Source organism: Cuculus canorus, chromosome Z (assembly GCF_017976375.1).
Source record: "Cuculus canorus isolate bCucCan1 chromosome Z, bCucCan1.pri, whole genome shotgun sequence".
NCBI lineage: Eukaryota > Metazoa > Chordata > Aves > Cuculiformes > Cuculidae > Cuculus > Cuculus canorus.
The window spans coordinates 30,751,863-30,776,117 of NC_071441.1; the positions used below are offsets into that span (position 1 = coordinate 30,751,863).

Sequence of the window (24,255 nt, forward strand, 5' to 3'; positions counted from 1 at the left end):
GCTCCAGAGATCTATGACCACTGCACAGAGTTAGCAAGTGCTTATCCCCAATTTTGTTGGGGGAGTAGAAGTACTATCAGGAGATGGAACTTCCACACCAAGCAGCTTCCCTGCCACAGCAGTCCAAATAATGTTTTCTGAAATCAAAATAAGTTCACTGAAGTCAAACCAACCACATTGAAGTAAAAATGATCCATCAAATCCAATGAAGTCCACTGAAATAAGAAAAAAAAATCCACTGAAGTTCAAAAATGTTCATTAAATATGAAGACGTACATTGAATTCCAAACAAGTCTTCTAGGTATAATCATTTCATTTGAAGCCAAAATAAGTGCACTGAAGTCACAATAAATCTAATGAAGTCTAAACACATCCTTTAGAGTAAAAATAATTAAGCAAAAACTAGTTTACCAAAGTAAAAACACAACCCTTGTAGTAAAAATAAATTCAGTTTAGCAAAAAAAAGAAGTTTACTGAAGTCAAAACAAATCCATTGAAGTCAAACCTAATGACATCATAACAATCCACTAAAGTCAAGGTTAAGTTCAGCAATCTCAAATCACATTTACTGAAGTCAGAACAATTCCATTGAACTCAAGTTTACTGAAGTTGAAACAACCACATGGAGCTTAAAACAAGTTTTCAGAAATCAAAATAATTTCATTAAAAGTCAAACAAATTCACTGAATCGAACAGCTCCACTGAACAAAAACCAAGACCATCGAAGTCAAAGCAACTCCTTTGAACTGAAAATGAGTTCTCTGAAGTCAAAACAAGTCAAATCTAATCAAGTCCACTAAAAAAGAAAAAGAAATTGAAGTTAAAAATGTTTGATCGAATTCAAAACAAGTCCACTGAAGTCAAAACAAATATAATAAAATCAAAAACATGCTCTTTGATGTTGAAATAACTCCGATTTAGGGAAAACAGATTTACTGAAGTTAAAAGAAACCATTAAAGACACAACAAGTCCTCTTAATTGGAAATTGGTCCATTGTACTCCACTGAACTCAAAAGAAGAGCCATCTCCACTGAAATCCACTGAAGTCAAAATAACTCCATTCAGATCAAAAGTAGTTTAATGACATCAGAAATAACCCATTGGAATAAAAATAAGTCCTCCAAATCAAAGCAAGTTTATTGAAGTCAAAATATTTCCACTGAACCCTCAAAAAAATGGAATTATTTCAAAATAAGTCTATTGAAGTTTAAAAAAGTCCCCTCAAGTCAAGACATGTACTAAAATTTAAACAATTTCATTTAACTCAAATGAAGTCCATTGAGGCAAAAACAAGTTTTCAGAAAAAATCAAAATAACTCCATTGAAGTAAAAACAAGTGCATCAAATGCAAAGAAGTCCACTGAAATGAGAAAAAAATCCACTGAAGTTCGACAATGTTCATTCAATTAAAAGAAACACATTGAATTCCAAACAAGTCCTCTATGTATAATCACACTGATAGAACTCCAATAAGGTCCAGCAAAGTTAAATAGATTCTGCTGAAGTCAAAACACTATATACATAGTTCAGTCACATATGACTTCTTGACAGGAATATTCCCTTATTCTGGTCCTGCAGTTTACACTAAAAATCACTCTGAGGAGAAGGAAAGAACAAGCAGCAGCACTCTGTTCTAGTAAGTTTTCTTTTGAGCACTCTCTGGTGCGTCAATTCATTCAGATGGCTCAGCAGACTGTTGTCCTCTGTGAGAGTGCACTGCAGCCAAGCACTCTCCGATCAGCCGATTGTTGGTCGTAGTGAAAGCGGTAGTAGGACTAGAGTACAACTAGCAGCAGTTTTCCCTCTTGGATCCTTCCCTATGGGAGCAAGTCTAGGAATTTTCCATGTTTTCAGACAGGCTCTGTTAATCATGCTGAAGCCATCCTTACTTTTTCTCACTGTAGTAGGAGCTTATCCACCGTTTGGTCGGGAACTCAAATGGCGATCAGCAGCAGAACTTCATAAGCAGCAGCTTCCACTCCTAGCTGCTTTTCCGTGGGAGCAGGTCCTGCCCATAACAAATTTTGCAGCCCAGTTCTTCTGAGTGTAGTCGAGTTGCATATGAATTGACTTTAGAGCAAAGCATTCTTTTATTCCGCTCTTGATGTGAAAGCACTCCAAGGAGAAGGAAGAACAAGCAGCAGCTTTCTGTCCTAGCACGTTTCCAATGGGGAAATTCCAGGTGCATTCAATTGATTCAGCAGCTCGGTAGACTGTTTTTCTCTGAGAGAGAACACACTGCAGCCAGCCAAGCGCTCTCTGATCCTCTGACTCTTGGTCATAGTGGAAGACTTCAGCGGACTAGAGTCTAACTAGCAGATTTCCCTCCTGACACCTTCCTTTGTGAGAGCAAGCCTTGGAGGTTTCTATGTTTTCAGCCGGGCTCTGTTTAGTGTGCTTGAACCATCATTACTTTTTCTCAGTGTAGCAAGCGCTTAGCTGCGGTTGGGTCAGAGCACTCAAATGCGATTAAGAGAAGCACTTCAGAAGCAGCAGCTTCCACTGCTAGCTGCTTCTCCACAGGAGCAGGCCCTGCACGTTTCAAATTTTGCAGCTAATCTCTTCTGAATATAGTCGAGTTGAATATGACTCAACTTTAGATCAAAGCATTGTTTTATTCCTGTCTTGCTGTTTGCACTGAAAATCCCTTGCATGTCAATTGAATCAGCCGGCACGGCAGACTGTCGTCCACTGAGGGAGAGTGCACTGCGGCCAAGTGCTCTCTCATCAGCCAATTGCTGGTCATAGTGAAAGCGGCAGCAGGACTAGAGTCTAATTAGCAGCAGATTTCCCTCATGGAACCTGCCCTTTGGGAGCAAGCCTTAGAACTTTCCACATTTCAGCTGGGATATATTTAGCATGCTTGAGCTATCCTTACTTATTCACAGTGTAGCAAGCGTTTATCAATGGTTTGGTCAGGGACCTCAAACGGCAATAATGAGAAGCACTTCAAGAGCAGCAGCTTCCATTCCTAGCTTCTCTGTGGGAGCAGGTCCTGCACCTTTCAAATTGTGCAGCCAATCTCTTCTGAGTGTAGTTGAGTTGCATAGGACTCAACTTTAGATCAAAGCATTCTCTTATTCCGGTTTTGCTGTTTGCAGTGAAAGCACTCTGAGGAGACGGAAAGAACAAGCAGCAGTGCTCTGTTCTAGTAAGTTTTCTTTTGAGCAATCCCTGGTGCGTTGATTCAGATGGCTCGGCAGACTGTTGCTCTCTGAGAGAGAGAGCGCACTGCAGCCAAGCACGGTCTAATCACTCAATAGTGAATAGGTCATAGTGAAAGCAATAGCAGGACTAGAGTCTAACTAGCAGCAGATTTCCCTCCTGGCACCTTCCCTGTGGGAGCAAGCCTGGGAGAATTCCAAGTTTGCAGACAGCTCTGTTTAGTGTGCTCAAGCCATCCTTAACTTTTCCTAAGCATTGGAAGCACTTATCATCAGCTTGGTTGGGACACTCGAATGGCTATCAGGTCCTGCACCTTTCAAATTGTGCAGCCAGTCTCTTCTGAGTGTAGCTGAGTTGCATAGGACTCAACTTTAGATCAAAGCATTCTCTTATTCTGGTCTTGCTGTCTGCAATGAAAGCGCTCCGAAGAAAAGGAAAGAACAAGCAACAGCACTCTGTCCTAGCACATTTCCTTTAGGGAAATCCCTCACATGTCAATTCAGATGGCACGGCAGACTGTTGACCTCTGAGAGAGCGCACTGCAGCCAAACACTCTTTGATCAGACGATTGTTGGTCGTAGTAGGACTAGAGTCTAACCAGCAGATTTCCCTCTTGGAACCTGCCCTGTGAGATCAAGCCTTGGAACTTTCCAAATTTCAGCTGGGCTCTGTTTAGCATGCTTGAGCCATCCTTACTTTTTTCCAGTGTAGCAGCGCTTATCATCAGTATGGTTGGGGCACTCAAAAGGTGATAAGGAGAAGCACTTCTGAAGCAGCAGCTTCCACTCCTCGCTGCTTCTCTGCGCTCGAGCAAGCCCTGCACCTTTCAAATTTTGCAGCCGAACTCTTTTGAGTGTAATAGAGTTGAATATGTCTCGACTTTAGATCAAAGCATTCTTTTATTCTGGTCTTGCTGTTTGCAGTGAAAGCGCTTCGAGGAGAAGAAAACAAGCACCAGTACATTTCCTTTGGGGAAATCTCTAGCAGGTCAATTGATTCAGCCAGCACGGCAGCCCTTTTAGAGCCATCCAATACAGGGGCTTGGTGCTTCCTTTGCTGCAGAGCAGTTGCCTTGTCCTCTATCAGTAGAGCCCCGCTCCAAAATTCCAAACTTCCGAACTGGAAGGAGCTGTGACTGAAAGCTGTTGCTGGTTCTAGCACTCCCTTAGCAACCGTTTCACAGCCCCCACCCAAAACTGTGCATCAAAGCTTCCTTTGCTGTGGAATGGTCACCTGGCACTCTAGCATTCATAGCAGAGTGCTGCTCCAAAAAATTGCAAACGACTAGGGATTGTTCCCACATGGAATGTGCCAGGACAGAAAGCTGTTGGCTGTTAATAGCTTCTCTTGGCAGCCTTTGCAGAGCTCCCACCAACACCGGGGTTTAGCAGTTGCTTTGCCGCGGAATGGTCACACCACTTTCTAACAGTCACAGCAGAGCCTCACTCCAAAATTGCAACTGTCCAGGGATCGCTCCCACACACACAATGAGAGGTGCGTTGTATGTACAGCCTTTCAAGCGGGCTCCCACCACTCACGAATCGCGGAGCTATTGGCCGCTAGGGCGGCTGAGAGCTGGACAGCGTGGGGAGGATGCACGCTGAGCTACAACAGAGGCAGGAGGCTGCTTGGGGCTGCCGCAGTGGGACAGGGTTCAGACCGTGTTTCGGAGCCGAAGTCCGGCCAGAGGCGCGGGTACAAGAAGGTGGGTGCTGACCCTGAACGACAGGGCCGGCTACAGGCAGCCCGGGACTCGTCCGACGACACTGAGCAGGGAAGTATTTTCGCGCAGTGCTCCACGGGTAGCAGGCATGGCGTGAAACGGCGGCCAGCTGGGGACACCCCTTCCGCTCCTATCAGTCCCGTCCCGGGGCGCAGGGGCTGCGCCGTCGGTGTGTCGTAGGGCTTGCCGGCAGGCCGAACAGCCAATAGGAGGCTTCGCGCCGGGCGGGGCCGCGGGGGGCGATTGTGCCACGGGTCTGGACGTTCGGCGCTGCGCGCTGTCACCGCCCGTCTTCGCTTCCTCCTCCTCCTCCTGCTCACCGGCTCCTTCCCTTTGTGCTCGTCTCCTCCTGCCGCCATGCGCTGGCACCGTGCGTCTGCCCCGCTGTGGCCGGGCGGCCTCCGCTTGTCGCCGCGTCACTGAAGGAAGAAGGAGAAGGAAGCAGCGAGGAGGAGGTCGGTCGCCCGCCGCCCCATGCCGCGGTGTCGTCCCGCCGCCGTCCTGGGGAGCTGCATGGACGGGCATGGGGAGACCTGCGTCTTCCTGCGTTGCCGGGTCTAAGCCGCTGCGCTGCCGCAGTTTGCTCGCCGCCCTCGGCCTCCTCGCTTCCTTGGGACTGCTGCTACGCTCAGGTACCGGGGCGGGCTGGGGCCTGAGTGGGGAATGCGTGAGGCCTGGTGGGTGCCTGGCCGCGGCGGTACCGGGGCTGCGGGACGGCGTTGCGGGCTCGGCTGGCGTGGGCGTGGACTGGTGCGGGAACGAGAGCGATGTCCGTTTGGATGCGCCCTCGCCGCCGCACGGGCAGCGTGCGGAGTTCGCACTGCACGGAGTGCCCCGTATTGCTGCCCTGCGCGGGGCGGGAGCCTGCGGCGGGGCTGATGAAGCGCTGGAAGTGTTGGGAGCGAAGCCGGGAGGCGCCGGGCTGTGCCTGGAAGACGCAGGGAACTGCTGTTTCTTCTTGTTTCAAGTAGAGTCGGCGTTTGCTTGGCGGCTTGGAAACTGGGGAGAAGGTGGAAGGTACCCCGCAAACTGCAGACGCCTGCTGAGTCAGTCTGTATTTTCACCTCGGAAGTGATCTGGGCAGTTGTAGTTGCATAAAATGCCTTTCTGTAGCTTGAGTGCTTTTATATACTTAGAGTTTTAGTGAAAAACATTGTAGGGAGACATCATCTGATCTTAGGCAAATTGCTGTTCATCCACTGCTATCTACACCAAGAATTCACTGAAAACAGCAAGCAAATTTCCTAAAGTTGCAAGGAGTGTGGAGGAGATTTATTAGGCTATTTGATAACTTGACTGACTGGCCTAAGCCAAGACTAATTAGCCTAGACTAATTTATATGTGATTAAAATATCACAAATTGTAACTGACGAGAAAGATAAGAAAAGGTTTCATGCTTTGAAAGTCAGACTTCATGCTTTGAAAGTCAGACTCTGAATCAGCGTTACCTTATGTAATTTTGTTTGGCATAGGTCTTTTTTGTTTATGTGTCTGAAAACAAAATTTGATTTGTTTTTTCTGTTCTTTTGCAAAGCTACATACTACTTGCACAAATATCAAGGGAGAAAATTACTGCTTATTCATAAAATTCATTATCATGCTTGGCTGCAGGTTGGAAACTTCCTTCCTGTGCTCTGTATTGTCTTGGGATTTTGACAGAGGGTTTGTGTTAGCTACCTATCACTGCCAAAACATGTTGCAATTGTAAATTAATGGTTTCCATATTCAGAGTAAGTGAATGTTCAGAGCACTGACTCACTGGAGAGTCAGCTAAGGGACAAGCGAAGAAATTGCTAATATCCCCTCATCACTGCGTGAATTGCAGAAAACAACTATGCTTAAAAATTAAAAGTGCTACATTACTACTGAGTTCATTTTCCACTCCTCATGTCTCAGAAGTTTAGGAACGTTTTAATTAGGATGTAAAAATCAGACTAGACCCAATCCTGTTTTACTTTGAAGACAAACAAAACAAGTGAGAAATGTTGTAAAGAGGAGTTTGAGAGGAGAAAAAAAAGGAGTATCTCTAAGGTATATTGTATTTTCTTTTTTCCCCCCACACCTTCATGTATCTTCATGAGCATTTTTGTGGTGTTCAAAATTTACTTTATGGCAGTTTGAAAATACAGATTCATGTATGCACAGCTGAATTTATAGGTCACAAAATGAACAAAAAATGGATGCTCAGATAGCTATTACATGAAGTCTTGCGCATATTCTTTTTGAAGGTGAGTTTTCTGTTGTGGCTGTTTTCAAGTCTTTGGATGGGAGGGAAACGATATTTTCTTGGACAGGTGTCCTAGTTTTAACCCCCATGGCTCTGTTTCATTTAGTGTGGTCCATAGTCTTATTTGTTTTGTTTCTGCATCTCATTAGTACTTGTGTAAAAGTTACCTGCAGAAGACAGTTGTTAACTGCCATGAAAATTTGGATCATGATGGTGAGAGCTGTTGAGGAGAGGGCTGTGAAACTCCAGTTTGCTTGCTGGGCTGGTAATTATCTTTTATTTGTGGAAATCAGGTGGCCAGATAGGTCTAACTGAAATGCTCATGTAAATTGAACCTGTTGTGTATGTCTGATAAGTACTTCATTTTTTTTTGTGTGGAGATGGTTTTTTTACCCTTTGTCTTATTAATGAATTACACTATAGAGGTACTGCTATTCCAGTCTGTTGATTCCTTAGCTGGCAGCTCGCACTTCAGACAGCTGTGAGTTTTTCACTTAATAGTCCCAAAAAGCAAGCAGTGAAGCTTTAGCTATGTTAGTGTCAGGAAATAAAACAAATTAAATGTGTGGCCTGCCCAATTCTCTATCCTCCTCTTCCCTGGCTTTCTGAAAGAGAGACTGATTTCTGCTTAATTCAGTCAGGTTTTGTCTAAATGTGTGTCACTTGCTGCCTTTACCACAGCCTTCTGAGGGGCAGGATTCTGTTTAAAAGTTCAGGAACTTGTGGAAAGCACTGAAAGACTTAACAGAGACTTAGTCAATCATAAGTTGTTAACTTAAGCACAGAATTGCATTATGACCTTGATATCTAGAAAGAAATACCGGTCTCATTCTTTGCAGGAGTTACTGCTCTTAACTTCCATATAGAGACTACTAAGTAATGGATTAAGTCATACATGGATCATCTCAGCCTTTGAGATGGTCTCTATTGCTGTTATATCACCTCCCAGCTCCTTCTTCTCTATGACATACTGTTTCCCCAATGGTGAACACTGTAAATTTGTTGCAGGTTGTTTTCTGCAGTACTCGTGAGTGTGGAATGGGGTATTGCTTGATTTCTTTTTGCCATCTGTTTTGTGCTTAGGTGACTGCCAGCTGCAAACACCTTGTCAAATCCAGAAGTGCACCACTGATTTTGTATCCTTAACTTCACATCTAAACTCGGCTCTTGAGGGCTTTGATTTGGAGTTCTGCAAGGCCCTGCGAGCGTACTCTGCCTGTACCTACCGCAATTCCAAAGTATGCCGTGGAAACCTTGTCTACCATTCTGCAGTGCTCGGGATCAGTGATCTCATGAGCCAGAGAAACTGTTCCAAAGATGGACCCACATCCTCCACTAGCCCTGAAGTGACCCATGATCCCTGCAATTACAGTGGCTACATAGAAGCCAGAGAGCATCAGGCAGGAGGGAAGACTCCTGCTACTGCTTATGTATTTTGTGGCTTGTTTGGTGATCCTCATCTGAGGACTTTTAAGGATCACTTCCAGACGTGCAAAGTAGAAGGTGCTTGGCCCCTCATAGACAATAACTATTTATCAGTGCAAGTGACCAACGTGCCTGTGCTTCCAGGATCCAGCGCTACTGCTACAAATAAGGTATGGATTGTTCTTAAGCACTGTTAGTGCACACAGAAGTAAGAGGCCAAGACAGTAGAGTAAGTCGGTTAGCCTTTAACAGTTAAGAAGTGTAGCAGCTTGTGAATCTACCACACAGTAGTCTAAGAAAGTAAAACACTTAGACTCTTCTGAGAATCAAACAAGACTTAAAACAGGTCCTTTTCTTTCTTCTGCCCTTGCCCACCACAAGAAAACAGTATGTATCACCATGGAAGCCTTTAAGGATACTACATGTAGTGCTTTAAAACACTGTGGGTTTACAACGTGTGTGACTGCCTCTGCGCAAGTAGAATTCTAGGCAAGGAGCAAGCAAAGAGTGTAAGTCTCTGCTTTTCATAAATTCTCTAAATTGTATAGACATAACAATAGAAACTAAAAAATATTGACAGAGTGGCATGACAAATAAGTTACTAAGGATTCAGACCAGAGACAAGAAGGAGAGCTATAGAGAATTGTGAGGAGGTAGGAAAAAAATTATGTTGATGCAAAATGGTTGTCTGAAGGTCTTAGGACCTTGACTTAACTGAAGAAGCAGCAACCTGAACATTCTGCTGAGTCTATGTCCCTATTCACACAGGCAGGTCTTCAAACTGATCTCCTTTCAGTGACTTCATGTGGCTAGATGAGGAATATATGTGCTAGTATTTGTAGCTTATGCCATTTTCTTACCTTAAGAAAAGTAGTATCTCTTTCTGCTGCAGGCAGATAGCAAGTGTTTCTGTAAGAAGAAACCAAGGAGATATAAACATGAGTCTGGCTGAGATGCCCTTAGATTTGCCTCCAGAGCCAGGGGTGAAAAATGCTCTGAACTTTGGGCCATCTTTCGATCAGTATGAGAAATTACCTGAACATACATTTGAAGCTGATGCCCTCACATACCTTATTCCCTTTATGGGATGAAATGGCCTTTTTTACCTGGGGTCATGTACCTCTTGTATTGTCAAAGTATATGAGGCTATATGTACACAGTTTCGAGACTGGAGAATTTTCACTGTTTTGTTGAGCTTGGAAGTAGTTTTTTTATTTCCGGGGTCAGGAGCAGGGGCTGCTAGTCACAGTAGATAAGGGCCTGCACATCTTCCATGGAGATGGCTGAGCAGTAATATTACTATAATAAGTCAAAATCAGTCTTGCTATTGCATTCATGCTGGATTCTGAGGTATTGACTAATATCAGTTCTTATATAAGTGAGGCAAATTTTTGTATTTGTCAAAAGCCAGAATTTGGACTGCTGCATTAGTGAAATTCAGAATCACCTTTTCTAACTTGTGCTTGTTTCAGGAGCAGTCTGCATCGTGAATGTGTTGTGAAGGAGTGTAAAATGAGGGAATGAGGCTAAGCTGAGTAGGCTTTGCAAGAGACTTAGTGCCCTTGAAATCTGTCCAGTAGATTTTTTTTTTTTAAAGACTCTTAAGTAAGTTCAACTTACTTAAAAAGCTGCATTTCATAATCTGTAGTAAGCTTTTATCCTCAGTTTTGCTAAAGTTTTCCAGAATGTTCTGGATTTCCTTGTTTCTGGTAGTGCCAGTGGAAAAGTTTGAATTTTGTGTACAGATTGCGGGTAGGGTGTGATGGTAGTAGGTAAATGATCTTACCCATAAGCCACTTCCTGGAAATTATTGACTATGGTAGCATGTTATGCTGGAATAGTCTTCTCAAATAATTAATCAAGAGAACATCACGACATAACCGTCTGTACATACTGGGGGAAAGTACATGTTTTAAACGGTGTACCTTCTGCCTTTATTCTCAGTATTTTTATGTTTTTCTATAATCTGTCATTCTGGAAAAAGTAGTAATAATTTTTCTGTTTTCTAGTAGTGGTTTAATGTCCTTGCTGTTGCACTAGTATGGCTAAGTGTGCAGAAGCAATTAAATGAAATGAGATATGTGGTTTAGGATATTAGAAATGTCTCTCATGCTACTATCTGTTGTATGTTGTAGGGCCATTGAGTTTTTACCATTCTTTGGCAGGTAAACAAACTTATCAGCACCTCTGTTTGTAGGAAGTTAAGGTTATTTGAATGTACATGTAAACTTAGAAAGATAAGTTTTAATATCTCTAGTACCTCCCCTTGACTCATTTCTTTATGGAGCAGGCTGCAATAGAAAATAAAGAAAAGGCTTGTTAAACTACACTACCACTGCTAGTTTCACTCCTCTAACATTTTTCTCTGCAAGTATTCTGTTTTGGTTGTGGTGGACTACCTACTGCTTGTTATACTTCCCTAATTTTGGCCACAGGGTAACTTAAGCAGCTTTAAAGAGCTACCAAGAGAAGTTCAGTGACTTTTATGTACATAGAGGATTTTTTTCCTGCGGCTTGAGAGCATGCAAATAGGTCTTCTACCTTATTTCTAAGAAATGTTCTAGAATGTTACCAATTTTTATTCTTGCTGCTTTTTCATTGGAAATATATGATATAGAAGTTTAATGGGAAATATTAATAAAGATTTATAGTGAACTTAAATTGTGAAGAAGCCAAAGCAAATACTAAGATGCTAACTAGCTGACTTAATCCACACTAAAGCAGGCCTAAAGAAAGCAAAGGCAAAAAGAGTAGAAAATTTAGTTTCTCCTGAAAGCACTTTTTTTAGAAGTGATTTAAGGAACTCTAGGAACAGAATAATTAATCTTCACCCCATATGCACTGTGCTTTTGCAAGGGGCATACCATCACTTGGTGTCATGCTTTAGCCCCAGCCTGGTGTGAATTGGTAGCTAAATGCAACCAGCGCTAGGGTAAGGGAAACAAGAGAAAAAGACTTGTTGGTTGGAAACTAAAACTAAAACAGCTTTAATGAAACATAGCATTTTTTTATTATTATTAAGACAATAATAATAAAATTGCCCCTTGACTCCATGATTGCATCACTACAGATGCTGCAGAGCAGGCATGGGGAAAGGTCCCAGGCTGGATTCAGTGGCAGGAGGGAGCTGGCCTCCGGAACTGGATTCAGGAACTCATGGATCAGGGCAAAAAGATAGATGAGGTCATCGGCTATCAAAGAAGAGAGACTGACACTCATGATCCCTCAGTTTTATACTGAATATGGTGTATATGGGATGGAATACTCTGCTGGTCAGTTTTGGGTCAGCTGTCCTGTCTGCCCCTCCCTGCAGATGCAGCCCTTTTTTGCCTCTTTAAGTCATGGCATTCCACCAGCTCAAGGATGGCCTTGTTTTCTATAGTAATAAGTATAAGCAAAGGCCTTTCTCCGTCACAGTGCCCTGTGTTATCACATCTAGAGAGAAACTCTGTCTGAAAAACATCAGTTAGCTTTTAGAAAATTATGTTACTTAGCTGAAGTTAGAAAACTGATTCTACTTTAGTTTAAACCAGAACACTTGGCCTTGTAGGTGGTTACTACCTTCAAGTTTATCATAGCTTTCTGGTGTACCAAGCTTTGTGAGAATCAGCAATCAAGGGAACATTATTTGTGAAGTAAGTTGTCTACTCTCTTGAGAACCTATGAGAATTGTATAACCCCAGCAGCCTGAGGGCTGTCCAGTAAGTTCATAAAGGACAAACCAATGATAGAAGTAGATTTTAGAAGCAATGTGAAGAATAGAAGTATGTTTCACTTCCACTTATACTGTGGCTATGACAGGGAAGTATGAAAAGCAGGAAATATTTTCCTTTAATTCCTTAATTGGAAAGATGACGTCCTCTTGTGGGAGTTGTGTATTTATTCACAAAATATTCTTGGTAATTTATTAGTGGGTGTTTTACATGTTTGTGATGCCCGTAGTAACTACGTCTGTTTCTTCACAGTGAACAAAGACATTATATGTTCTGTGGTCTAGCTGAAACTTGAAAAACATATGTTTTTTGATTTGTTTGATGTGCTTATGTCCCTTGGCACTGAATCCTGGGGCCTTCCACATGAAAAGTGAAGGATCATCAGTGAACAGCTAGGAAACTGAGTTCAATCTCTCCTTCTTTTTCTTTCCAACAGAGTTCCTCTGTGAGTTTTGAGTAGGTCATTGACATCTTTATGTCTGACTTTTTTTCCAGCTATACTTAAAGAGCTCTCATGTCTTGGAAGCTCTTTTTGGGTTTTCCTGAGGATCAATGGCTATTACGAGATGCTGTAGAGGGAGAAGGTAGGAAGGGCATTGTATTATTGTTGTTGTTATTATTATTATTATATAGTAGTATTATTGTTGTACATTAAATGAATTTTTAAAAAAAATTATTGTGTGCTATATTTGGAAGGCTAAACAGTCTTTATTGGCATTCATTTCTGTGACAGATGTTCTGGATTTCACTAGTGTTGTGGTCTCTGAATAGCAAATGAGGCAGAGATGCTTGGGCTTGCCTATTGAAAACTTTCCTTCTTGTTTGCAGTAGTTGGAAATGGAGTTTTTCCTATCCAGGAGTTTCATAGTGGACAGCTTGAGGATAAGAAAGTGAATGGAAGGACAAAAAAGATAAAATCCACAGAGCTTTTAAAATAGTGATTTACTGCATCCAAAGCTTTGACTTAGTAGTATTAACGGGGTTGAGGGACATAGGGTGTAAGTGTTCTTTTTCCTACAGTCAAAACAATTAAATATCTTTTCTGCAACATGGTTTCTGTTTTTGCAGGAGAGCACTGCAGGCTGAACACAATGTACTTAATGTCCCTTAAGTAAGTTAAAACATGTGCCTTCTCCTTACCATCCAGTTGTTCTTCTGAATAGGAGCGTCAGGTAACTCATCGCCTGTGATTAGTTTTTCCATCTTTATGGACATGCTCCATTTTGTTGGAGGACATCATAAATCATAGAAGCATTTAGGTTGGAAAAGACCTTTTAGATCATTGAATCCAGCTGTTAACTTGACATTGCCAGCTCCACCACGAAACCACCTCTAATTAGCACCACATCTTCATGTCTTTTTAAATACCTCCAGGGCTCCAGTGCTTGATAATTTTGGTGAAGTTTTTACTAATGTCCTATCTAATCTCCCCTTGTGCAACTTGAAGCCATTTCCTCTTGTCCTGTCACTTGTTACTTGGGAGAAGAGACCAACACCCACATCCCTACTCCTTTTGGGTAGCTGTAGAAAGCATTAAGGTCTCCCCTCCACCTCCTTTTCTCCAGACTAAACAGCCCCAAATCACTCAGACACTCCTTAATAAGACTTGTGTTCCAGACCCTTCACCAGACTCATTGCTCTTCTTTGGACACGCTCCAGCACCTCCATGTCTTTCTTGTAGCGAAAGGCCCAAAACTGAACACAGTATTCAAAGTGCAGCCTCAGTAGTGCAGGGGGATGATCACTTTCCTAAGTTCTGCTGGCCATACCATTTCTGATGCAAGCTACAATACTATTGGCCTTTGCAGCCACCTGGGCACACTGCTGGCTCATGTTCAGCCAGCTGTCAACCAGCACCCTGAGGTCCTATTCCAACTGGCAGCTTTCCAGCCCCTCTTCCCCAATCCTATAGTGTTGTGTGGAATTGTGGCTGAAGTGCAGGACCCAAGACTCAGTCGTTTTGAACCTCATACAGTTGGCTTCAGCCTGTCAATCCAGCCTGTCCAGATCCTATGTAGAACCTTTCTGCCCTTGAGCAGATGAACACTCCTGGCTAGTTTGGTGTAATCTTCAAATTCCCTGACTTACACTCATGTAAAGATAAACAATGTTGTTTCATGATGTTGAGGACAGCTTGGCTTTACTTATAAGGGCTTTTGTATGGCAGTTTGTCAGACATTGAATTGTTTTCTAGTCTTTGATGCTTGTGGGGCTGCTGGACAACTGTTACAGATATCTCAGGTATGTTTATTTCCAGCACTGGGGTGCAAGGGGGTTCTCCTCCTAGCTTGCACACCGTATAGCTTAACAAGCAGCTACGTATAGTGTAAAGACATGCATAGGTATAAGCGCCTACTACATATTCATAACCTTTCCCCGCTTCGTATTATAATTAGATCTGGAAAGTTCTCTCCAATCTTGCGCCTGCGTAGTGCCTCCTGATGGTCATTGGCCGGGGTCTTAGGGATGAAGTAGGAGGTCTTCCTTGGGGTGAATATATTTCTGTTTGAACTTTGCGCAGACTCAGTCTCCTCTGGCTGTTTTCAAACTCCTGAAACAAATGCAGCCAGCTTTCTGCATTCCAGTGCCCTCTTATCAGTAAACTGCTGCTAGCTGGCTCCTTCATTATCAACTTCCAAGGTCTTCAAGGTGAACAATGCCAAGCTCTAATGAATGCTCCCAGCCCCCCTTGTCTGCTTTCGCACATCATTGTTTTGTTTTCAGGTTGACTTCCTCTTTATTTCTCTGTTGTGCATGGAATCCACATGCCTTTCCTTCCCATTTTCTTCTCTGACATGAAATAGGAACTTATTGTGGTAAAGTATCTTGTGGTTCTTGTGTACCACAGATGCATCCTGAAGTCCAGCAGGCTGAAGAGATATTACTGTATTTAGTTTTGTCACACTCCCAGAAGTTCTAGCTTCAAGGAGTTGGCTGCAGCAGTATTGCTGAAGCAGTCTCTAAATCCTCTCCTGTCCTCCATAACCTGAATATGCATTGAAGAAACAAAGTATGTTTTGCGTATATACACTTCTTGCTGGTGTACTTGAGCTATATCAACTTCAGCAAATACGGCACCACAAGGGTATGGAGTGAAACATGAACAAGTCCTGCTTTGGATGATGTTTGGTGCTGTCTGATGGAGTGAGCAGTCATGAGCACTTGTAACACACCTTTCAATTTTGTTTCATCCCAAAAGACCTGCTATGCAGAGAAGAAGGAATTAGCCTGTGATATAACTTGAAATGAGGCTGTGGAATCAAAAGGTTACAATGATTACTTGTAATCATTGGTTACAAAAAAAAGGTTACAAAAGATTACAATTATTATGATTTTCCTTTATTGAATCTCTACTTCTATGTTTTGAATCTCTACTTATATGTTTTGGCATTGGCCATTTATGGTTTTTCAATAGGTGATGAGTAATGCTTGTTTTCTGAGGCAAACTCGCATGCTTCTCACCTATTGCAGGCCTCTGGAAAGGAAGGCTGTGACATTTTGAGTTGGAGACTGGAAGATTATTTAATGCATTGAAGTTTAAATATCCGTGTATGTATGTATGAACTCTGAAAGCTTTTGGATGGCATTGCAAGACCCCTTTAGAAGTGTCGTGTATGGTGCACAGTTATCTACCCATGAATAGCTGCCTTTCACACATCACTTGTTAAGTGCTTTGTAGGCTTCCTAGGGATATTTGATAGACCACTGGTCTAGTATCCTAAAACATCCAGCTGAAACATCTACCTGTTCTTCAGTGCTTGATGAAATTATTAGTACATCGCCAGGGCTGTGATATTCTTTAAGCATCCCTCCCTTTCTTTTCCCATAGACTGAAATGGTGCATCTTACTGTTTTCTCATGATGCTAGCATGAGGTAGGCCATTCCGACCTATAATGGAGATAAAGCTGAAAAGTTCGAATAGCAAGGTGTTTCTTCAGCTGCATCAGAGTGCTATCTCAGCAGTCTGCTTGACCTACTGTGCTTTGTGCAGACTTACAGACATGTCACTAGATTCACTGCAGGATCTCATCTGCTTCCTTGCTGCTCTCTGTTAGAAAAGAAATGCTCAGTAGCAACATGTAATGTCATAAGAAACATTGTGGAGACAATCTTTCAGTGTGCATATTCTACTGGTTAGGTATTCAGTGGTTAAATACTTGCATAATATACTTGTGATCAGTATTCACTGTGTCTCTAACTAGCTTTCATTACAACTGACTGTGAGCTTTACAAAGACATGTATTGTGACCATCTGTGCTTGGACTAGTAATTGTGGAGGATGGAATAGGTTTGTGAATTTTAGTAGTAACTTGGTCTTCAGCACTGTTGAGGTAGGTTCTGCATGTTTGCATGGTGATACAAGCCCTTGTCTGAAACTACAACCCAGAGATGACTGGGGAGGAAATTGGACTTCGAGACTATGACAGTAAAATTAGGCAAGATCAAAATTTGTCTGTGGAAGGACATGAACCTTCTGTCCTTCTATGCTAAACAAACAAGCAAACAAACCACCTCTTCCAAAACCCCAGCCAGAATGAAGAACAACCAAAACCTGCAGATTGTCCCAGAGTCACTGCCTTTTCAATAAGTAGTATCACCTGTGGTACCTCCTCTCTGTGTTTTTTTAACATCTGGGTGAAGTCTAATGTTTAGGCAGGTTTTGTCTTAACTCTTTCCTCAGGAATGTTGCATGTAGTAGATGTAGAAGGCTTGAATGCCTGAAATTGCATTTCTAGAGACAGAAGTTGGATTTGTGTCTTATTGTTGTGGGAGGGACAGGCTGGATTAAAGGTGAAAAAAAGAAAAATTCCCACTCTGATATGTCTGTCATATTATTATCCCTTATTTCTTTATCATGTAGTCAGCAATGAAGTTGCAGTATGGTGTCCAAGGGTGATCCAAGAGAGACATCAGGGTCTTGGGATGACTTGTTGAGGGATAAGGAGCACAAGAAGTTTTTTTCCTCTATCCTTCCAGTTGCAGGGAATGATATTGGAAGAAACAGGAAGACCCAGTGGATCAATATCTGGCTCCATGACTGATGTTGCTGACAGAATTCTAGTTTTTTTGATTGTGGCTCAGTGTACACACCACTAGGCCTGTAGCGACAGATGGGGAACACCTTTCTCAAAGTGGGGAAAGGATCTTTGCACAAGAGTTATCAGGGCTCATTGGAAGAGTTCTAAACTAGATTTGAAGGAGGAAAGGATAACACCAGGCTCAGTATTAATAAGATGTGGGGCAGCATGCCAGTGTGTGAGGAACAGTGTGTTAGTGAGGTCCTTCAGTCTGCTCTATGGTGAATTGAGTACACTGGAGCACATTTGGAACGTGTCTTACGCTAATGCACACAGCACTTTAGCCATCTTAGTGTGGGTAGGGAATGGAGATCCATATGGCAGCAAAAACACAAATATTGTTATGTGTTAGAAACCATGGAAGCACCTGAGAACAGTCACATGGGAATTAGGGCTTCTTCTTCAAAAAAGGTAACAGGATCAATAGTCCAACTAAAGCACATCAACTCCAGTGCACACAGCGTGGACAACAAAGAGAACAAGTTGGAAGCCATTATGCAGCTGGAAAACTGCGATATAATTGCTATCATAGAAACATGGTAGGGTGGCACACACAACTGGAGTGCTGCAGTGGATGACTTCAAGTTGTTCAGAAGGGACAGGCAAGGGAAGAGAGGTGGTGGGGTAGCCCTGTATGTTAAAGAGCTTTTTGACTGTCTGGAGCCTTATGGGGGTGCAGAAAAGATTGAGTGTTTGTGGGTGAAAATCGTGGGAAAGGCGAACAAGCCAGATATCTTACTGGGAATCTGTTATAGACCATCCAACCAGGATGAAGAGACAGATGAAATATTGTGTAAGCAACTGGGAGAAGTCTCACAATTGCTAGCCCTTGTTTTCATGGAGGACAAACTTCCCAGATGTCTGTTGAGTATACAGTATAGATGTGAGGAAGGAGTTTGGGAGGTTTCTGGAGTATGTGAGAGATGACTTCTGACACAACTTGTGAGTAAGCCAACAAGAGAAAGTACCACACTTGGACCTGTTGTTTGCTAACAGAGAATGATGTGTGGTTGATGTGGTGGTTGGAGGCCATCTTGGCCATAGTGATCATGAAACAATAATGTTTTTGGTTCTTGAAGAATTAAGGGTTACTTTTGTCAGGAGTGCTACCTTGGACTTTCAGAGGACAGGCTTTATCTTTTATAGGGGCCTGGCTGACAGAGTCCCTTGAGAGACAGTTCTGAAGGGCCAATGAGTTCAGGAAGGCTGGATGTTCTTCAAGAACAAAATCTTAAAGGTGCAGGTGCAGGCCATCACAATGTGCTGAAAGGTGAGCCACTGGGGAAAAAGACCGTCCTGGCTGAATAGAGGGCTTTTGCTGAAACTCAGGAAAAACAGGAGAGTTTATGGCCTTTGGAGGAGGGGGCTGGCAACTCAGGAGTACTACAAAGTTGTTGTGAGATTATGCAGGCAGAATATTGGAAGGCCCAAAGTCGATACAGAACTTAGTCTAGCTAGTGTAGTAAAAAACAGTGCAGAATGTTTCTATAAATACACTAGCAGCAAAAGGAGGGCTAAGGAGAATCTCCATTGCTTATTGGATGTGTGGGGAGACATTGCCACCAAGGATGAGGAAAAGGCTGGGGTACTTAAAGCCTTCTTTGCCTCAGTCTTTGGTAGTAAGACCAGTTGTTCTTTGGGTACCTAGCCCCCTAAGCTGGAAGATGAGGGTGGGGAACAAAATGATGCCGTCAGTCCAAGGGAAAAATGTTAGTAACTTGCTACACCTTTTACATACACACACAAGTCTATGGGGCAGGATGGGATTCACCTAAGGATACTGAGAGAGCTGGTGGAAGTGTCCACCAGGCCACGTTCATAATTTATCAGCAATCCTGGCTAACTGGGAGGTCCCAGTTGACTGGAGGTTAGCAAATCTTATGCCCAACTACAAGAAGTGCTGGAAGGAGGATCTGAGGCACTACAGGCCTATCAGCTTGACGTTGTTAATGGGGAAGGTTGGAACAGACCACCTTGAGTGCCCTCACATGGCATGTGCAGGACAAACAAATCATCAGGTCCAGTCATCATGGATTTAAGAAAGGTAGGTCCTGTTTGACTAACCTGATCTGGTTTTGAGCAAGAGGACCTGCTTTCTTAGTTGATGAAGAAAGAGCTATTGGTGTTGTTTACCAGGACTTCAGTAAACCCTTTGACACAGTTTCACACAGTGTTATCCTGGAGAAACACACTGCTTGTGGCTTGGATGGGCATAGTGTTTGCTGGGTGAAAAAACTGGCTGGATAGCCAGGCACTAAGAGTTGCGGAGAATGAAGTTGCATCTGGTCACACATGGTGTTCCCCAGGGCTCAGTGTTGGGGCCAGTTTTGTTTAACGCCATTATCAGTGCTCCTGATGAGGGCATGAAGTGCACCCTCAGTAAGTCTGCAAACACACTAAATTGCATGGGAGTGTTGCATCTGCTGGAGGCATTCATTCACTTAGTAGTCATTCTGCCCTCATTCAGCATGCAGTGTTATTGCTGATCTTGCCTTAAGGCGAAAGCTTCTGTTCTCTGTTTCTGTATCTGAAATTCTGTGATTTCATTCTTGCAGAGGAGAGAACCTTGGAGAGAAGTCTTGGTGGCTGCTTCCTGATAAATTTTGGCAGTTGCCTTGCTTACCTCATTTTATCAAGTAGCCATTTCTGTTTCTCATTAAAACCGTGAACTCTTTCTGACTCCAGACTTGTTCAGATGCTGTGCAGACTTAGTGCTTCTGTTGAAATGTAAAAATTTTTTTCCTTGCAGAGCAACACAAATGTGCTCAAGGAAGTGGTAATGCTTCTTTGTCTGAGCCAGCTGAGATAGAAGTCTGTTTCGTTGAAACTGTGTTATATAAAATATGAGACCTGATATACTGCATGAGGCTCTGGATTATATGCAATCTGTGCATAGAAATACTAACCACTTGACAGATCTGAAGTTTCTTTTCTCTGGGTTGTGGAGTTTACTTCCCTAAGCATTTTTAAATTGGAAATGCCTTCTAATGTGTGTTGAAGTACTCCAGATTTTGTAGACTGCTTAAATCATAGACTGTAAGCAATTTTGATGTGACCAATCAAAGGTGCAAATAATGTTGCTAGTGCAAAATTACCTTTGGCTATTTCAAGAAGACACTGAAACTGTAAAGGAAGTAACGTATCTATTTCTAGTATTTATATGTGATTCTTCATTATACTTTTTTTATTTTAAGAAAAGCCACTAGATACTCCAAACTTGGTCTGCCAAATAGTCTGATCGTTCTCTTCAAGTAAGACAGGAGTGCCTGCTCTTTTTGTTGCGGCTTATTTAAATAAGTGTAAAGATTTAAAAGGCCAGTTGTAGACTTAAGAGAATGAATAGTTGTTTTATGTTTCCGGTTTCTGTGTTGGAAGTCACTCTTTAAAGGCATGTCTTTGAGTATCTTTCAGTCTTGCTTTGTTTCTCCATGGACATCTTTTCAGGCAACTGGGGACCAGAAGTGTCAGATTTCCCAGTTCCTAGGACTGATGAGTCCAGGAGCCCTGAGCAGTTACTTGACTAGTTTTTCTTCCTGGTATTGCACCTTATCTCACTGCCTATAGTGATGATAGCTGATAAAAGCACTAAATACATTGGTGGTTTTCAAGTAGTCTCACACTTCCTGGCAACACATCCAACAAGCCTACAGTACCCTGACAAGGGCCATGCAGTCACTGTAAAAGGAATTATGAGAGTATTGTGAGTGGGGGAAGCTGAGTTTTCTTGTACCATCCTGTGATTTCAAACAGTCTGGTTCTAGCATTGCCATAGTGCCTAGCATTGTGGGAATTACTTGGCACTTACACTTCTCTGTGACTGCAGGATGTGTTCCAAAGCATTAAGAAAATTGTCTGGCAGGAGGGAGTTGCGATGCTTAATTGAATATAAAGCCTTTGCCTTTCTTGACCTTATGGCCGTTGTCACATGCTAGTAGTCTTGCGTCCAGGCCAGCCCAAGAACAAATTTAAGGATTGCCATCTGGTATGCCATCTGGTAAAATCTTGCTTTATACGTGTGTAAAGACTGTTTTCCTTTAGACATGAGTTTGAGACAACGATCAGGCTCTGAACTGATGGGCAGTCCCAGATATGCTCAGCTGCAAAATGGAAAAGGAATAGAAATGATGATTTTCCCCCGCCACTAATTTTGGTGTGATTGTTTTTTTTTTCCTTCCCCTCCGCCTCCCCAGATAACTGTTATCTTTAAATCATATCAAGAGTGTACAGATCAGAAAGTGTATCAAGCAGTGGCTGATGACTTGCCTGCAGCTTTTGTTGATGGTACAAGTGGAGATGATGGGAACATGAAGAGCTTGCGAATTGTGGAGAAAGTCAGTGGCAAATACGTCGAAATGCATGCCAAGTACATCGGGACCACTGTGTATATACGCCAGCTTGGGCACTATTTAACAGTGGCCATTCGCATGCCTCAGGAGTTGGTCCTGGCCTATGAGGAGAGCCAAGATCTGCAGCTGTGTGTGAATGGTTGCCCTTCAAGTGAACGTATTGATGATAGTGGCCAGTTACCATTGCCTGTGATGGGACAGTTGCTCCCTCAGAGTGGTGCTGCTTATCCTCAGTCAGTGTATACACTGGAAACTGCCAGCACCAAATGCCGTGAGAAGATAGTGGTAAAGGACATTTATTTTCATTCATGTGTATTTGATCTACTCACCACTGGTGACACCAACTTCACAGCTGCTGCTCACACTGCCTTGCAGGATGTGGAGGCACTGCACCCCAGAAAAGAGCAGTGGCATATCTTTCCGAGCAGTGGAGGTCATGTTGTGGGCAAGGGTAGCAAATTCTGTGTCAGTCTTGGATTTGTGTGCTTGATCATTGTGGCATTTTTGTAGGTTTTTTGTTTATAACAAATTATTGAAATATATATTGTAATAATATATTGAGTAAAGATGAATATATATGTGTATACCATGTATATGAAATGATGTTTTGTCTTTGGATGTCCATCAGATTGTAGATATTGTGTTAACTGTTTTCATGTATGTTTGATGCAGTAGTCTTTGTATTTTTTTTTTCAGTTGGTGAAATATTTTATAATGTTCTTGCATTGGGTCCTGGTAGAAGGCACTTTATTTTTTATATATTAAATATTTATGTGTGTATCTGACTATCTTTGTATTATGCATATGAAAGTGTACAATACTCAGTGCTCCCTCTAGATACTAATTGGTTTAACAAATACTTTTAACTGAATTAATTTGTGGGGGTTTTTCCTATCATTTATCTTACTCTAGAGAATACATGTGTCTTGTCTTGTAGTGACTTTGTTTCACTGATTAAAATCATTAAGAATGAAATTGTATTCTGCCCCTTAAACATGTGGCCATCACTTCTTTGGAGGGAGAGAATGAAGTGCTTCGCATTAGTGCAGATGACCAGGATGAATAACATGAATTACAGAACGTTCTTTGTAATTCTGACATTTCATAGTTTCTTGGCATGAGTTTCAAAAGAAGAAAGGGGAATGCATTGGAGCAAGACTTACACAGCTTTATAGAACCAGTGGAAAAATCACTTTAAAAGATATTAGTCATCAAGTTATGTAAGCATGGAAGGATAATGATTGCAGCTGTCTCTAAGCTGAAGGCTTAAATTATTCTGTGAGATGGACTGGATAAATCACAAGCCTGAATTCTGTTCCTTGCTTAGTTGCTAATTCTGTCTATACCATTCAGAAGGAAGAGGGGAGAGAAAGCCACAGACTCTGACTGCTTTTACTAAGGAGCTAAGAGAAGAATGATTTGATGACCTGAAGGCTACTTTTAACTAGTGCTTATTTAACTTCTAAAATAGTTCACTTGAGAGTGGACTGGTACGTTAGAAGTGCTATTGGAATAAGACTCAAATAGCACTTGCCTTTATTAAGAGATCTTGAGCCAATGTTGGGGGGAGATGGAGCTTGTTGATGGAATGAAAACTCCCTTGTTTTATGAAGACTTCTGGCTAGGCTAGGGACATTGTTGACTGGCAAGAACAGCAGTAGTCTTCTCAAAGAGGCTAATAAATTCCCTGTGTGGATGGATGACTGCATACAGGTGTTATTCTGGGAATACTTGAAGGTGAAAGTAGTCAGAACTGAGTTAAGACTGAAGGTAAAAAATTTAGATTAGACTATTGGCAGCTTGTTCTGTCTGTGTCGTCTGATAGTGCTGTTTCAGATTAGTTAGACTTGTGATATATGATATCTCTGATAATGTGGCTTCTGCAGTTTCATCTGGTAGTGACAGCCTTCTCCATATTTTGAGTGGCTGAACTTTCTCATCAGTGCTCTGCATTTAACATTCTCATGGCTTAAAGCTTATGAATGAACCTAGCATTGCTTTGCAGTGGTGCACATACTTATTGGGCAGGCACTATATACTAGTTTATTCTGCCTCTGGATCCTGTATTTCTATACATATGTATGCCATGTATATGTGTATTTTTATACTAGCATTACATTGTGACCCTCTGAGTTAAATAGTATTTCAGAAATGTAGTAATTTCTCTAGAGAGTTTTCCTTTTTCTTGTTCCTGCGGGAACAGAAATCCTGTGGGATTTCTTAAGAAAATGTTATTTACACATGTTCATTCTTGAAGTCTACTATTGCCAAGAGAGCTTTAGTTAGTGCCAAACATGGATGTTTTAAAGCTAGTGAACAGTCTGTAAGGAGAAATTAAGCTTAGAGGGAACACTTTTTTTCACAGGTCCTACAAATGACTGCTTTTTAGAAGGCTACATATATTTTTTTCCCCCTGCTTGGAAATCCCCAGTCTTTGCAAAACCTTTTAATGTGGGTCATGAATATACCAGTAAGTATATGATTGTGTGAAAGAGTGGCTGTGCACTGCTTAAATGCTTAGGATGAAGTTGCCTACACTGCTGAGGAACACCTGTAATGCAGTGCTAGTGATCTTA

General features: G+C 42.3%; 1 protein-coding gene across 1 annotated transcript; it reads left to right on the forward strand.

Annotated features, from left to right (window-relative positions):
- The first annotated feature begins 396 nt into the window (after window positions 1-396).
- Window positions 397-23,973, forward strand: RGMB (repulsive guidance molecule BMP co-receptor b). Its single transcript, XM_009559900.2, has 3 exons — window positions 397-5,521; window positions 8,200-8,711; window positions 21,524-23,973. Exons 1-3 carry the CDS (start codon window positions 5,413-5,415, stop codon window positions 22,187-22,189), a joined length of 1,287 nt encoding a protein of 428 aa, XP_009558195.1. The 5' UTR covers window positions 397-5,412; the 3' UTR covers window positions 22,190-23,973.
- Window positions 23,974-24,255: the final 282 nt, after the last annotated feature.